At 37.5% G+C, this 17,147-nt stretch overlaps 1 protein-coding gene across 1 annotated transcript in view; it reads left to right on the top strand.

Moving 5' to 3' along the window:
- SPHKAP (SPHK1 interactor, AKAP domain containing) overlaps positions 1–17,147 on the top strand; it is a 136,370-nt gene that overhangs the window by 39,002 nt on the left and 80,221 nt on the right. Inside the window, exon 3 of the mRNA XM_006207964.4 lies at positions 10,045–10,152. Within this exon, the coding sequence (XP_006208026.3) occupies positions 10,045–10,152 (108 nt within the window). The remainder of the gene's footprint in view (positions 1–10,044; positions 10,153–17,147) is intronic.

Raw genomic sequence — 17,147 nt, 5'->3', positions numbered from 1 at the left:
GGATTTTTAAGAAAAGAAATAGACAATTGTCTTACTAAAAGTGATATTTGAAGATGGTTAATCCAGCTGTCCTAAAGAAAATTCCTTAGAGCAAAGGGAGAGTGGGAATCTGGGATGCCAGGGGGAGCATACCTGGTGTGGATGGGGAAGTAGGGAGAAGACACGATGAGCTTATATACAGGCAGAGGGAGGAGGGAAAATGAACTCTGCTGAGACACAGGTGAAAGTCAAGGTCAGCAGGACTCCCTGGCACTGAGAGTTAAGCAGAACCGTGACATCCATGAATGGTGGTGTCATTGAGGTCACCGGGAAGAGGAGCTAAGAACAGGGTACCAAATCCATCGATTCTGACTCAGCCCAGTTGCATCTAAAGAGCCAGCCCTGAAATTCCCACGGGGGGTCATTTTGCTGACTGCCTATGGGAACATTTCACATTCCCTGAGACACATTGACTTCTAGGAGGCGTCAAGGTTGCACTGAGGCCAGGACGCAGATAATGAGGGCGCCGGTGGGGATTAACTTCCTCTGCCTTCAGCAAAAACAGGTTGAAATGATGAGCATTTTCTCTTGCCTTTGAAGCAGCCTGGTCCACACTGAAACAGAGAGGGTGGGGCTACAAGTCTTACATGGCGAGTTTATTCTTTGGAAAATATCAGTTCAGTGTCCTAGGTGGGAAGCTGTGTTTAAGACTATCATTATGGCTTACTTTGCAGTTTAAATATGATTCAGCTTCTTATTCCAAAAGTCAGGACTTCATTCAGGACTCCACATCACCTCTCTTTCCTGCCAGCAATTGCTATATACAGTGTTTAAGACACCAATATGCTGGTCCTATTCTGTTCTCCAAAGCTCAGTTCCTTGAGCATCCTTTCTGCTATGTGTGAAGAACTCCTGGAAGGATTTTTCAGTACCTTTTCTTTCCTTCCTTTTTTTTTTTTTTTTCCAACCAAAAAGTAGGACTCTGAAAACCCAAAATAGCTTAGAACATTCTGTGGAATGAAGGGTGATGCTGCACTATTGAAACTAGGCAAGCAATCTTTTTTTTTTCTGAATTATTGTAATTACCCCAAACCTTCATATTAGGTATTAAATATCTCTATCCAAAAATGGAAGGGGTCTAAAATGTTTAAAATATCTAATCAGGCGTTCAAAACTCCCTTTTCTCTCCTCGGGTATTGAAAATGCCTTGCCGTCCCTACTCCTTATCTCTGGCCTTAAGACCTCCTCTCTTTCCCTTCAGTTCTTCATTTAAGCGACCCTCTCAACTTTGTCGTCTGGAGTAAACGCCACATTCCCAATCAGCCCTAACAGCATCCGCCGTCCCTGTATCCTACCAGGCTTGCCCTCCTGCCAGTGTCAGATTGGAAAGGGAGGATGTCACTGGAATAAACCTGATCAGTCCTCCATAGCTCTCCGGCTCATGAATCCCTGAGATGAGTCCCCTCGCATGCGTGCCCACCCCTACTACGCTTATCTCTGCTTCCTGAGAAGGACTCCTGCCCTGAAAGACCCAGATGAGGGCTCATAGTCTCCAGGATGAAGAGCATCCATGGAGAAGGTGTGTCCCTTTGCAAGTTAAGTGTCCATCTGCCTACATCTTAAAAGGTTGTTGTTCCCAGCAGTTTCTTCCAAAGAAGAGAAGAGTCAGGAAATAAGAATTGCCACTTTCTTATATTGCTAAAGACCCAAGATAGGCACCAATACTAATCAATACACGGCCAAATCTGCAGTCCAGCTGATGAACGGCAAAATCTGAACTATTTACAGATTTTATTGCATAAAAATCATCCAAAGTCAATGGGAGGTCTAGATACACATCAAACATTTTCCTATGTGTGTGTGTTTTATATATTTTGCTCCTACTAACATTAAAAATCACATTTCTCTCACTGATCGTACCAACATGACAGCATTATATTACATCTACATAGCAATTAAATAGCAATTAATCAGCTGCCCTCTGTTTATATGTCTACTTTGATTCTGTTTAAATCATTGCCGACCACTCATAAGTTATACTATAATTGCACTTCCTGAGTATATTTGTTTTTGTAACTCTTGCATTTTATACTTTAGAATCAAACTTGGTTATCTTGTTCATGTGGAAAAAGCTCTGATCAACTTTCAAGGCATTCTTCAGCCAGCTGACACCTGTGTGATACGGCAGAAGTAAACAAGCATGGCTTGATGCTTCTGAATTGTCCTCTGTGCTTTTGTATCATTCTTGTGATTGCATTGAAATACAACATAGTTTCCAGGATACAAGTAATTGTGCAGCACAAGAAAAGCAGGGAATATCTGAAACTGCCTACCTAGTTCACTTCTTGCCACATTAGGATACATTTGGGGCCAGGTTAATATACAAAGTCTATAGATTACATATATGGTGACATTAACTTCAAAGAAAAGAGCCCTATTACTCATGAAACATTCCCATTGTATACTCAGTTGGTTACTTGCATGTGTGACATTTGTCAGAGATATTTACAAATCATTGTGTTCCATGGTTATGTACCAGAAGGAAGCTTAGTTAGATCAGGTACACATTGCTAAAAGCATCTCATATATAAGGACTCTCCTGCTTTAAAAATACAGTTTATCCGGAGGTCAGTCATTGATATGTTTATAATGAGACATGACAATGTCACCTTCTTTCTTCTCTGGCAGTATTCCTTCCTACCCTCCTCCACAGTAAAGAGGGAGAAAGAATTACAGATTCACTGCTAACCATTTCCTTCCCAACCTTCCCAACCAACTATGTCTTTGATCTCGTGCTGTTTAAGTGTTTTTCTTCTCCTTGACAATGGAAAATTGTTTTGTTCCAAGACCTTGAAAGAACTCCATTATTTTCCAATACTTTTCTAATAATCAATTACAAGAATTCCAAATTATACTAGGTAATGCAAGAATGCTTCACATCCAACCAAACAGACAATCATATTACAGAATGTGTCCTATGAATAATCAAATGTGATTATTCCTACTTTGGAAATAGTTTGCCCATTTTGTCAAAGGAGGCTAAATACACAAAATGCCAGGCAGCCAGCCAGAATCATCATTAAAAGGAAAATGTTATCTTAACATTTAATTAAACTTTCTGCGAAACTGAGACTAAACCACTGAGCTTTCTATGCCAGCTTTTTGTCTCCACACATTACCTTTATTTCCAGTTTGCATCATTGTCTCTTGTTAGCACTTCACTGTGCTTTACATCAGCATTTCAGCTTCCCTGCGAGGTAATGGAAAGCTGTTGTATCCCATGGTGGAAAACAAAAGACTGCAAGGTTCTCAGAAAGTTTGCTATGGCACAGATTAAATCAACATGAAATTAAGTGTGTGAAATTACACAAAATCTTCTGACTTCTAGTCCAGCGTGATGTGCATGTGTTTGGGGGTGCGGTGGGGAGGTGGACTTTTAAGCTACTATAAAAATTTAAGCTAACAGTTAAGCACTACTTAAGCTATTGACAATCATCCAAAAATTATAATTAAAAATGTTGTAGAACCTTAGAGAACGTCATGACATTACACAGCCTCGCTCAGCTCAGCAACGGATTTCTTTCCAGTGAAAGATCAAAGGTTCTTTCTCATCACTTCCCCGACCACTCACTCTGCGCCAGCAATTATGAGCTCCTTGCTGTTCTTCAAAATCAACAAACAGGTTTCTGCTTTGAGCTTTTGTTTTTCCTGGGATCTCTGCCTGGGATGCTCTGCCCTCAGGTGGGTGCGTGGCTGGCATCGCCCTTCATTCAGATCTCTGCTCAATGTCACCCTCAGAGAAGCCTGCCAGGAAATACTTTCCCAAAACAGCATCCCTTACCTTTTTATTCCTTTCCCTGGCTTTATCTTCACAGTGGTCACAGTAGTTTTCTTTATCTGAACACATTCAAATATGGAAAATTTATTTGATTATGGCCTGGCATCCCCCAAGAGAATGAGAACAAAACTATTTACTTTGTCATTATTTTTATTTTGTCCACCCCAATTGCCCAGTAAATAAACAACACCCAGTAAAAGCAGCAGGTGCTCAACAAGCAGTCTTTGAAAGGATGAGTGAGTGGATGGACACCATATGGAGATCATCTCTGCGTTGTTCACTACTGTAGGACCCAGAGTCTAGTCCATAGTGTGCACTCAAAAATTAGGGAATTAAAGGAAAAATTAAACTTTGAAGAGAATATAAATCTAAAAATAGATGAAGAGGCATCCCAGATGGCACAGACCTTTCAAGACAGGGTAACAGAGAACTTTTCTGCCATTAACTGCAAATAGAGAAGCCAGCAAGTCAACCATCCTTTAGGGAATGGAATTAGGGAGCGAAGGGTTTGAGTTCAGACACGAAAGAGTCAAAGGTGACAGCTGGAGATCCAAAAGTAATAACTAACAATTAGAAGTGTGAAAAGCCGAGCTTTAGAGAAAGGTCAAAGAGGAAGCTCTTGACCAGTGAGTCATTTCCCCAGGCCGAAATTAGTGCCCTGAGAGTCAGGGAGGTCTCCCAGGAAAACAATTGGGGGGAGTGCAAAGAGCAACACACTGAGGCCTGACCCAAAGGGGATACTCCTGTTTAGTGCATCAGGGGAGGAAAAGCTTGTTAGAAAGAGAGATGTGTTCCCCTTACCTTCCCCAACATCTGCAGACAACTCAGATGCACCTTTCAGCACACTGGTCAGGTGCCCAGTCTCCTGCCACACCTCACACAGGTAGAATGGACCGCTCCACCCTAGGTGATCTCTGACCAGGATTGTTGTGATCAAAGCACATGCTTTCTTTATCAGTGTCCTGAAGGTGCTTGTCTTCCCCTCTTAGAGTGTAATTTCCAAGCCACAGCAGTCATTTTTGTTCATCTTAATATTTCCAGTGTCAAACATCAAAAGAGGTCAATGAACCTCTATTGACCAAATATGGACTAAAGGAGGAGATGAGAGAAGGAGGAGGAGAAAAATAAGAATGGAGCCTCACAAACACAGATAAAGAGAAATGGCCAGATGTTGTGCAGAGACCAAGAAAATGTTAAGATGGAAACCATATTGTTTAAATTGTACTGCATTCTCATAATAATAGCCATCACCTCTCGATTACCTACTCTCTTAAGATGTTAGCCCTTTTGAACATTTTCTTATTTGAAATTTGGAACAACTTTCTGAAGTGTCTTTAATTGTCCTCACATAACAGATGCAAAAACTAAGAGCATCAGAAGTTTAGTGACTTGCCCACGGTCACTCAGGAAGTGATGCGACAGGATAGATTAGGAGCTAAGCCGCCAAGCCTCTGTGATCAGCCTTAGGTTACACATCTTCTCCAATAGAAAGTACTATTAAAAACTGTTAAGTTGTTGCTTAGCAGTGTTTAGGGCTGTGTCCAGGTTACTAGCACGCTGTTTTCCCCTCTTCATTCCATATTAATACTAAATTCCTGCAACTTGGTCCTCTGTATAAAAAAGCAAAGCCACTGTACAAAAAAGTCTTAAGAATGATCTTTCTTCATGGTTTAGGACACTCATGAAATTTTAAGAGAAAACGTGCCATTATTATCTCAAACCTGTGAATAAATAGCACGTTTGTGATCAGCTCTTCATCTGGAACAAGTGAAACTGCAGCTAAAAATAACAGACAAATAAATGAGCCATTGAGAGCCTGTTGAGTTTTTCTCTCCCCTCCACCCCTCCCCTTCAGAAAGTAGCTCTTTCAGCAGGGAGATTATATTCGTAAGGCTTCAAAATCATTAAATTCTCAAGCACATATTCTTCTTTCAATCATTTCTTTTTTTTTTTTCGTCTAAACCATTAAACCAAAAGCTTTTCAGAGGTTAAACTTGCTTACCATATGATGCTATGTGGTTTGCTGAAGCCTGCATTTTTTATTCTCTTTGCTTATTTGGCTCTTAGTGCATTTGGGAATCAAAGCAGTGGGAATAGGAGAAGTAGAAAGGGATGGGGAATTACTGACGGTCTATGTAGAAGAAGACTTCAGATGACATGATTTAATTGTGTACAAAGGGCAAACAGGCTGGGAGCTGGTGGGTAACTTGACCACACAGACAATAGGGTCAGGTCTGGACCTCAGACCTCCCAACCACCCAGACCAGGCCCCTGAGGGAGAGATGGACAAACTTATAGTCCAGGATTTGGAGGAATACAAGAATGAAAATTTATGTAATTTTACCAACTTGCAAGGGAGCAATGCCTAATAGGGGTTTTGGGGTCAGAGAGCCTGGCTCAAAAGCTAGTTCTCTACTAACAAGAAAAAGTATTGACCCCTCTAAGTCTGGGCAAAGAAAATAATCATTTTATAATAGTTAATGTCTGTTGAGCACTTGCTATATGCCAAGCACTGTTTTAAGCACATTCCATATGTTAGCCCTCAAATTCTACTTCATAAGTCTAGAGGTTTAATTCAGATAATATCTGTTAGGGCCTTAGCCCAGAGAGTTCTCAATAAACGTGGTATTACTTGGTCAACAATTAAAGAATATAAGTATTAAATAATTGATAATCTTTAAATATTAATAAGATTTAATTACTGGTAAAATCAAATGAACTATTTTTTAAATTATGATCAATAGAATTTACATTTTAAGGTTATACAGTGAATAAATATTCTCACCAGAGAAGTTCTTTTCATAACACTGTTCTTAGACAATTGAAAGATTTAGGTTGTGTTTTAAATTCTAATTCCTTACCCTGACATTTCTGTTTCCTCTGAAGCAAAGATGTACCTTAGAGAAGACACTCAGGATCCAAGCGATATGGAATAGCCAGGTGGGAAGACCTTCTAGCGTTTTCCCACTGAGTAAGCAAGTCCATACAGCTGTCAACTTTTATTCCCTCTTAGGGTAAATGAAGAATTTTTTATATTTTTAGTTATTATTTATTATAAAAATAAATGCAAAAAATGCCCTTAAAGTAGAAGACTCAAAAATCAATCTTTCTGTGCTCATTTCTTTATGTTAGAGAAGTTCAGTGCAGGAGGAATCCTACAGGTAACGAGCAATTCTCTCAGTCGGTCAGCCTCATCATGAGACAGCCTCTTTCATGACCTCGGGACTCTCACAGTGTGGAAGCGTCAGGCTGATGGCTTCTGTCCTCTCCTCTCTGCCTCTCTGTATCTCACCCGGAAAATATGCCAACCTAGCCCATCACTTTTCTGGAAAATCCAAGTAAATCATGCCTGAACTGTGCCCCCTGCTTAAGGCTGACCTAAGACGAGAGTAATTTATAAGCTTTGATAAGTGACAGATGTTTTCTCTTATTGACACAGTTTGTTGCCACCAGGATACTCTGTGCCCTGAATATGTTAGAATGTAGAAGAAGTCCAGGGCCTAATTTTTGCAGAGTGAGCTTTGAAATGCCTGAGAAGTGATTCTGGTTAGAGGAGTTATTAAAATGATGCATTGTAAAGCATCACTATCTGATATGTTCACTTGATGCCTCCATTTGAAATCTCTGACATTCTTACGATGCAGAATAGACGTAGTTATATTTACAAAAATTAGATGCACTTAACTCTTCAGAAACACATCCCAAGTCAGACCCGTCTGTAGGGGTTACAGAAGGCAGCATTATTAAATGATTTCACTCACAGGCCTTGGTGTCTTCAAAACCAAATCTTAAGTCCGGCTCTGAGCAGCTTAGGGCAGAAACTCAAATCTCTCTGAACTCCAGGATCTTAATCTTCAAAATGACAATTTCCGTGAAGATCCTTCTCTTCAAAATAATTCCTACCTTATAGCATTGCATTAAGGATTAAATTTAAAAGTAATCAATCATCAATCAATCAGTATGTGAAAAATTTAGCACATCTCCTGGCACATTCTAAGCATGCTGTAACTATTAAGACTACAAAATATGGAACTGAAATTACACCTTAGGTGAGAATATTTGCTGAAGAAAATTTGACTTCACACATCTGAAATGTTTTTGATTCACTGATTTGAGGGAAAGGTGTCAATTTTTTGCAGTTCGTATCAAACAGTAACAATGAAAACCATACGTTGAGACAATGACTTGCCATCTTGCACGCCACAGTGTTTGACGCATGTCATCTCACTGAACACCCCAGTGATCCCACCAGGTGGGTATTGCTCTTTCCATTCATAGGTGTAGAAACTGAGACATAATTTAAGCTAACCACCCAAGGTCTTCCTGCTACTAATGACCAGCTTAGGATTTCACACTCTATGAATGGCAGTGGTGGAAGTGCCTGAGAACATTTCTATATTTTAATTAAGGTTAATCTAGGTCAATGGTTTTCAATTTTTTTTTTTTTTTTGGAATCAAAGTTCCCTTGTACTCTAAAAATGTTTGGGGACCTCGTGAAGCTTTTGTTTGTAGGTGTAATGCTTATTGGTATTTTCCATATCATAAATTAAAGCTAAGAATTTTTAAAATATGTGTTTATTTAATTTAAAATGATATTAACAATTTAAATAATTTATTATTCTAAAGTAATTTCAAAGTAATAATAAACACATTACATTCTAACATACAAATTTTTATGAAAATTCAGTGTTTTCCAAAACAAAACATTTTAGTGAGAAGAGTAACTTCATTTCACGTTTTTAGCAAATCTCCTTAATATCTAACTTAAAAGAAGACAGCCGTGCTCTCCTATTTGCTTCAGCATTCAGCCTGTTACACTGCAACACTTTGTGTGGACCCTGGAGAACTCCACTGAGTTCTCGTGAGACAATTCAAATGGAAAGAGCAAATAAAGTCTTAATATTATTATAAAAGTAGTCTGACCATTGGATTCCTTAAAAGATCTCAGGGACCTCTAGGGGTCCCAGCTCACACTTAAAGAACAATAGTTTAGATTTAAGAAACCTGAGAGGTGCCGTTGCCAAATTCAGTCTGCAGTGAGAACTCAAGTTCATCAATTACCTGCACATCCACAAAGTGTCTGTTTGTGCTGTTTGGAAAAGAATGATGAAAATTTGTCATTTCTAGGTAATAATAACCACTGAGTGGGGAAAACACTAAAAAGTAGTGATAACACTTGGCTAAAACAAAAATGTTATGGAAAAACGTGTCAGAATTACATTTGGTTAACTCAATCTGCAGAGACAAAATTAATGTATTTTTATCTCTATAGAACAAAGGAAGACAATTCTTCATTGTGCAAATGAAATGCAATTGAAGTGTCATTCTATTTTTATGGCATTAGCCAAACTGATTAAATCTGTTATATTACTTAAGTGAAGGTAGTTGTCAAATGTTAGCAGACATATACCTTAATAAAGTAGAGGGTACTGGGAGAACACTGGAAATTTTATATAAGTAGAGAAAAAATTTTATACAATATTTGGATAGTGTTACACATCAGAAGTTGAATCATTTCGTTGTTTGAGATTGCATCTTCAAAATGTTTTGGCTCAGAAATACAATTTTTATTCATTGCTTTAAATTCAAAGACCAGAAACAAGGCATTTATAAATCACATTTGTGAATTTGTGAATTGAAATTCATTTTGCCCTACCATACTGTTTCTACAAGGAAAATGGTTGTTGTAATGCACTTACTTATAATAATTTTTAAACTTAACTGTAGTACCCTAAGTGTTCTAGAAGAACTGAATCCTATTTCACAGATACGTTACCAAAGCTGAAGAACTAAAAAAAAAAAAAATCATAATTTTGGTAGCAGTATTGCACCAAGTGGAGAAGCACTACATTTTTAATAAAAAATATTCATAGAATGTAAAAGAACTCTAACACTAAAATGAAGTTTGATCCCCATTGCCAATTAAACCATACCCCAAAACAACCATTTGACTGCAACTTACAGAAAAGTTACAGGTGCACTGAAGTTTCCAGATGTTAAATTTGATGAGAGAAGAAACAACAGTATTAACCTCAGTGTGTTCCTCTAAAGTGAATTCCTGATCGACTATTTTACACAATCTAGAGGTGCTATTATCCTGGAAATATTTTTCGACTATCCAGATGCTCTGAGGCAAATAAAACACTTACAGATTCTTCAGAAAAGAGTTCCTGTTTACATAAAAAACCTTGCAAATGGCACTGAGAAGGTTTCCTTGGTTCCCTCAGGTTCTCCGCAGCAACAGCCTCCTCGAGTCTACAGACTATTGGCTGCAGAATCAGAGGACGCCCTGCCAGATTGGTTTTGTGGAAGACAAGTCTGAAAACTGCGCATCTGTAAGTAAACACCCGGCTCTGGGATGTGGGCTGAGAAAGTGGGGAGTTGGGCTCACGTACTCACGCTAAGTACATAATCGACAAATACAAGGTTGGGAAAGTATCCTTTTGAAAATATGTAACTGGTTTATACAGAGTGTTAACAAAATGACAGGCAGAAGCTCATGTTTCTTCTCCTATTTTGCTCATTTCAACGAGTAAATTGATCTGTTCAATTCTTGGAAATGGAAAAATGATGTTGATATTTTCAAAACCAACTGAGAAAAAGATTCAGAAATAGAATTGCATGATGAGAAATAAAAGCTCATTCAAGAGCTCTCTTGGATTCTTTTCAATATATTTTATAACTACTACTGGTAGGTGTTTTCCAACATGAAAATTCTGTAACAATATTCTACCATTCTTATAAGTTATAGTCATTGTCTGAAAACCTTTTCAACATAAGCAATATGCAGGCATACATTTTAATATTATATACTAGATCTTAGCTTTACATATAAAGCCTCTCTTTTCAAGGGAAGAGATGTTCTTATAGGTAAATGCTTCCTATGGCTTAGAATATAAGGGTATATTGTTGATATAAGAAAAATATCTCCTTCTTGTATGATGTAGGCTGCTTTCTACATGTTCTATGAAGCCATATGTTTCATTTTAACTGAATCACCTAGTTCTTACAGGGTCATGATTACAGAGATTGGGGGAGAAATTTCTAAAGAGAAATGTAATTCTCATGACTAAGTTGAGAGCATAAGCTCTGAGCTATTCCTGGAGGTAAGTTGCATGCCAGCATTTCTGTTAAAAGAAAAAAAAAAGGAAGCTGAAAATGGGATGGAGAAGCTTTTTATACATAATGAGCAGAACCAGAACTGGCAGACAGAGGATGTAAAATATTTCACACCACAGAGTCTCATTGCACAAAGAAACTGGAGTTCAGTTAACAGACTTAATAAAATCTCTTTGTATAGGCAAATGATTTTGATTCTAGTACCTTGGGGACTTTTTATTCCTTGTCCAGAAAACTAGTTGATGGCTAAAAATCTTTGGCAAAAACAGAAAGGATTAGGTGGTACATTGATGCCTTCTTTGCAAATTCAATTCTGAGATGAGGTGGAGAATTGAAGCATTTGCTGATATGAATCTCTAGTTACACAGCTATAAATTGTAAAAGGGGGAGAAATGAAGAGTAAAATCTATCAGCATCTATCCAAGTAGCTCCTGTATTGAGGGGTCTACTATTTGGAGAAGGTAAAATTTGAGGGGCACTAAAAATTGTGTAATAAAGGGCAAAGAGGTCTTCTCTAAACTTTGTATTTGGGGAGTCTGTACTGCAGATCTACAATTAGACGTGGTCTATTTATAACCAAATTTAAGATGACCACTGCATCTTCCTAAGTATAAGGAAACTATTCACATTTCCCCACCAATCCCAGTAAACTCAAATTTGGCCTTAAAACTGTATGTCTTTCTTTCTTAATTCTTTGTCCCTTTACAGTGTCAGATAACGTCAGTGAGTTTGAGCTAGCTGATTCATCCTGCCTTTATGAGTCTCTCTATTCTTCCCCAAAGGGGAAGAAAATCTAAATACAAATGAAAGTCATATTGGAAGCTTAGTTTTTCCGCAAGAGTTTAATAATAATTGAAACTGACACAAATATTGAAAATTGTTCATGACTCTAAACTTAAGAAAAAAAATTCAAAATCCCTATGAAAAATGAACCCTAGTCTGTCAAAATGTATCCTGTAGTTGCTTTTTTTTTAATTTTCATAATTCTTTATTAAAATTGAAGTATAGTTGAGTTACAACATTATATTAGTTTTAGATATACAACATAGTCATTCAGTATTTTTATAGATTATACCCCATTTATAGTTATTATAAAATAATGGCTGTATTTCCCTGTGTTGTACAATATATCCTTATAGCTTATTTATTTTATACATAGTAGTTTGTATCTCTCAATCGCTTACCCCTATGATGCCCCACACACACCCTCTCCCCAGTGGTAACCACTAGTTTGTACTCTATGTCTGTGAGTCTGTTTCTCTTTTGTTACACTCATTCTTTTGTTTTATTTTTTATATTCCACATATAAGTGATAACAAAGTGTTTGTCTTTCTCTGTCTGACTTATTTCACTAAGCATAATATCCTCTAGGTCCATTCATGTTGTTGCAAATAGCAGAACTTCATTCTTCCTTACAGTTGAGTAATATTCCATTGTGTGTGTGTATATATATGTAGTGTGTGTGTGGTGTGTGTATATATATATATATATATACACACACACACCACATCTTCTTTACCTTCTTTTTCATTCACCTGTTGATGGACACTTAACGTTGTTTCTATATCTTGGCAATTATAAATGATGCTGCTATGAACACTGGGGTCCATATATTTTTTTGAATTTGTGTTTTCTTTGGATATATATCCAGGAGTAAAATTGTAGTCACTTTTCTTAATTTCCAGGTCCTTTCTCTCTTTCTGACTTGACACAGATTTCCAGGGTGACGGGAAGAAACACAGTCCAGAGGTGGACATTACTGAGCGGAGGGAATTATCTAGGAAAGAACAGAGGTGACCTACAGCAGTGGCTGACAAGACAAGGAACTCTTTTTTTTTTTTAACATTTTTTATTGATTTATAATCATTTTACAATGTTGTGTCAAATTCCTGTGTTCAGCACAATTTTTCAGTCATTCATGGACATATACACACTCATTGTCACATTTTTTTCTCTGTGAGTTATCATAACATTTTGTGTATATTTCCCTGTGCTATACAGTGTAATCTTGTTTATCTAGTCTACGATTTTGAAATCCCAGTCTATCCCTTCCCACCCTCCACCCCCCTGGCAACCAAAAGTCTGTATTCTATGTCTATGAGTCTATTTCTGTCCTGTATTTATGCTTTGTTTTTGTTTGTTTGTTTGTTTGTTTGTTTGTTTAGATTCCACATATGAGTGATCTCATATGGTATTTTTCTTTGTCTTTCTGGCTTACTTCACTTAGAATGACGTTCTCCAGGAGCATCCATGTTGCTGCAAACGGCATTATGTTGTCGGTTTTTATGGCTAAGTAGTATTCCATTGTATAAATATACCACTTCTTCTTTATCCAGTCACCTGTTGATGGACATTTAGGCTGTTTCCATGTTTTGGCTATTGTAAATAGTGCTGCTATGAACATCGGGGTGCAGGTGTCATCCTGAAGTAGGGTTAAGACAAGGAACTCGATCAACACAGCCACACAGAAGGAAGGAGTCTCCAACATGGACAGGGAAAAAGGACTTAATTTGTTTTTCAAAACAAATTCTTCATAGCAGGATGAAAATGAAAGTGAAATTTAAATGGAAACAGTAGAACTGTATTTTAAAATAATATCTTTATTAAAGTTTAATATAAAAATTAGTTCCATGAAATCATCCCAAATCTAAATGTCTTCACAGCTAGTCACAACATATTCTGAGGAAACTGTAGCAATGTTGTCCCATATTTTATTGCTTTTTACTTTGTTCATAACTCTGGGGGACCCTACTCTATGTTATTTGTTGTCTTCCATTTGTTCATTTTTTTTTTCCTGAACAAAGTTAGTAGCCAAACTTTTCACATCCAGTTTTGATTGGCTTGATATTATCCATCATACTAAACTCCAAGCATCTGGATTTGCAGTTTCTTAGAACTAAGTGCCTCAATGTACCAATGTTTTAAGATGTTCATTTAAAAATTTTATTGAAGGACAATCTCAGGCATGGAAAACCTTCAGGGTGTTATGTGCATGGGTCAGTACAGCTGTTTGTTCTTCAGCATCAAACAAGCTTCAAAAATAAGTTTTGGTCATTATCTCAATAGATAACTGCATTCATGTCACAGCTAAAATGAGGTGTCTTAGGGAAGGGCAATTTGAAGCAGTCAAAAATACAATATGCTGAACATGAGAAGTTGACGCAACATTGTGAACAATGTAAACTGACTTCAGTAAACAAACAAGCAAGCAAAAAAAAAAAAGAGGGATATCAAACATGAACCACTAGCCCGGAAGTCTGGCTCAGAAGCCCCCTGAAAGTCATCCTTAAAAATTTTTCAAAAGATATCAGACATGAAAACTGTGTTTTTGTTTTTGTAAATAGAGCTTTCTAATAAAACTATATAATGTTATTTTCTTTCTGATTTGTCATTCTGAGAAAAAAATCATATACTAGCCTTCAGCGTTGTTTTTTTTTTTTAACCTGATTGTTTAAAAGAAGGGAAATATGAAGGAGGATAATGAGATTGGAAGCCAATCTCCAAACCCAAAAGCTGAGGTGTTATTTTAATAGAGGTCCTTAACAGAAGTGGTAGAAATTGAACATTTCAGGACCCCTGACTTTTTTCAATCAAAAGCTAACTTAGTTACTTTTTAACCCCCTATTGCTCTTTGCTCTTTTACTAAAATTTAATTTTTTGATTTTTCAGGAACCATCTTTTTGGTTGAATGCTCCATTAAAATTACCTTGACAATTTACATTATTTCTATTTGTAGTCACTGACAGACTCTTTCCTTACTGATCATTTTAAGACTTTTGACTTTTGGCTGTCACCTGGCAAATAGATGGTGCCCTCTAGCATACATTTTAATCGGTGAATCATGACATTGGAAAATGTGTTACATTTGCCTTAAATTTGTAAATAAGTGAATCCGATTCTCATGCAGCCTTCAACATTCCATACCTGTTACTGTGAAACTAAGAAGACAGGTGTTCAGTGGGTACCTGATGCCAACGCAGCCCAGTAATAGCAATGTCAAAATGATATCTCACATGACTACTTTTTATCTTTGATTTTGGACTAACAAAAAAGTATAGAGAATTCCCAGTTTCCCCAGACGCTAATATTTTGCTCCATTTGCTTTATCCTTTCCTTTGTGCATGTCTGTGCATCTGTGTGTAAATGTATGTATATACGATTTCTTTTCTAAAAGTTTTGAGAATGAATTGCAGACATGATGCCTCTCTATCCCTACATAGTTCAGTGTAAATATAAATGAAATGTAAATATTTTAAACCAGGGTTGAGCCTAGAGTTGCAGAGACCCTGGTTCAGGCTACTAATTAGAACCCACTGCACAATGATATTCAAATGTTTATTCAGCAAATTTCAAAGAGAAGCTACACGCTGACTGCACAAGACGGTCAGCCAGAGTGAGCAAAACAAAAGCTCAATATCTAAGTGGAACCACTCTTTCCTTGGAAGGCAGTTTAAGTGCCATCAGTGGTTACCTGAGCACATTGCCTCCGGGGGAGGAGGATATGAGAGGGAGCTCTCAGCCTTGGTAAATTCTTCCTGACAGCTTCATCTAGGGTTGCTCTTCAAGAGAGTTGTCTGAATTCCATTCCTTCCATCTTGATATATTTCCAGAGGTTTTAGTATCCCATGGCCTTGAATTGGTCCAGAAGGGAACTATTGTAGAGGCTTGTCAATGCAGTTCTAGGTAAAACAGATGAAGCAAGGCAGGGCTGGGACAGTAGAGCTGGTCCATGTGGTCTCAGCTCAACCTGGGCAGTAGCTTTTAAGGCACCTTAAGAAATCCAAGAGTCCTGGATACAGTTTGTGACTCTTAGTCAAATGAAAGTTCCACTGAACGTTTGCAAGCCTCTAGAAACCGACAAGTTAGAAAGGACACTTTATTGGGATGCATGACGCAGAAAGATGGTAGAGAAGAGTCTTTCACCAAAGCAACTATGTGGCTCTGCAACCACAAACATCATATGTGAGAAACCCAAACCGAGAAAAATGATAAACCCGAGAAGGAGTTTTTGATAAGTAGTTTGAGGGCTGAACCTGAAGTGGCTGGTCAAATAACACAGTAGTAATTTGGGGTGGGTCTTAGACCTGGTCCACACATTTATCCATGTCTTGGATCCTGAAACTATTAAAGAGAACATTTTTATAAGTTTATTTTGATAGGAAATTAAGTCCATCTCTCCCTCATATGTTGTAGGTAAAATGCTGCATAATAAAAATTAAGATCATTGATTTATTTACTGCATCAAGGAATTACTATGTATATCTAAGCACTAAATAAGTGGACTGAGACATCCAATAATTCATAATAGAAATAAAAGCTCACAATGTAATTATATATTTTAAAATGGGCTTCAAATTTGTACATACTCTGTATTACCAGGACATGTTCATGGATTGGGTGAAGGAAAGAGAGATCAAGGCTAACTCCTTTGATTTGGGCATAAGCTCCCAGGTGGATGGAAGTTTCATTTAATGTCAGAGGGAAGACTGGGGGAAGTGGGGGTGCTGGCTGGAGGTGGGAGGAAGGCGATGATGCTGGACGTCTTTTAGTCATCCAAGTGGAAATGTCAGGTTGGTAGTTGGATGTACAAATTGGACTTGTTGATGAGATCAGGGAGAGAGGGGAGAGATTTGAGGGTCTTCAGAGTGACCCTCAGAACATAGAGAAGATCAGTCAAATCAGGCAGAGTGTGTAGGTAGAGAAGGAAGCTTGTACCTGAGAGCTGGGGTTTTCTGATAAGTGCTCATACTTATCAGAGGGTCTTCATCACTCAGGTCCTCAAAGAGCAAAAGATTATTACTTAAGTATGTAAGCCTGAGATTCAAATACATAATGAAGTGTTTTATGTATCCTGATTTTTTTTTTTGCTGCTGAAAATACACACAGATGACTAGATCTGAGTGTACTTTTAAACCTGGGTTTCAAATCTTTTCTCAAATTTTTTTAAAAATTCATTCTGACAGAAGAATGCATTATTGAAATAGCTCAGAATAGCTTTGAGTTTCAAATTTCATACAGTTCCTGTGATTATAACAATTTTCCTCTGAGTAGAGAGCCTATCAGTCAAGAAAAACCAACAACAATAAATAATGTTTCTCATTAAAATACCTTTAAGCTTCAAGGATAATGACTACATAATTTCTGTTTCTTTTTAGCAGATTACTTGTTTGGTTTAACATGTCTTTCTTAATCAGTTTTTTCCCCAAATCCT

Source organism: Vicugna pacos, chromosome 5, assembly GCF_048564905.1.
Source record: "Vicugna pacos chromosome 5, VicPac4, whole genome shotgun sequence".
Classification (NCBI taxonomy): Eukaryota; Metazoa; Chordata; class Mammalia; order Artiodactyla; family Camelidae; genus Vicugna; species Vicugna pacos.
Note: the sequence above shows the minus strand (reverse complement) of the source record. Positions and strands in the feature narration are given on the sequence as shown.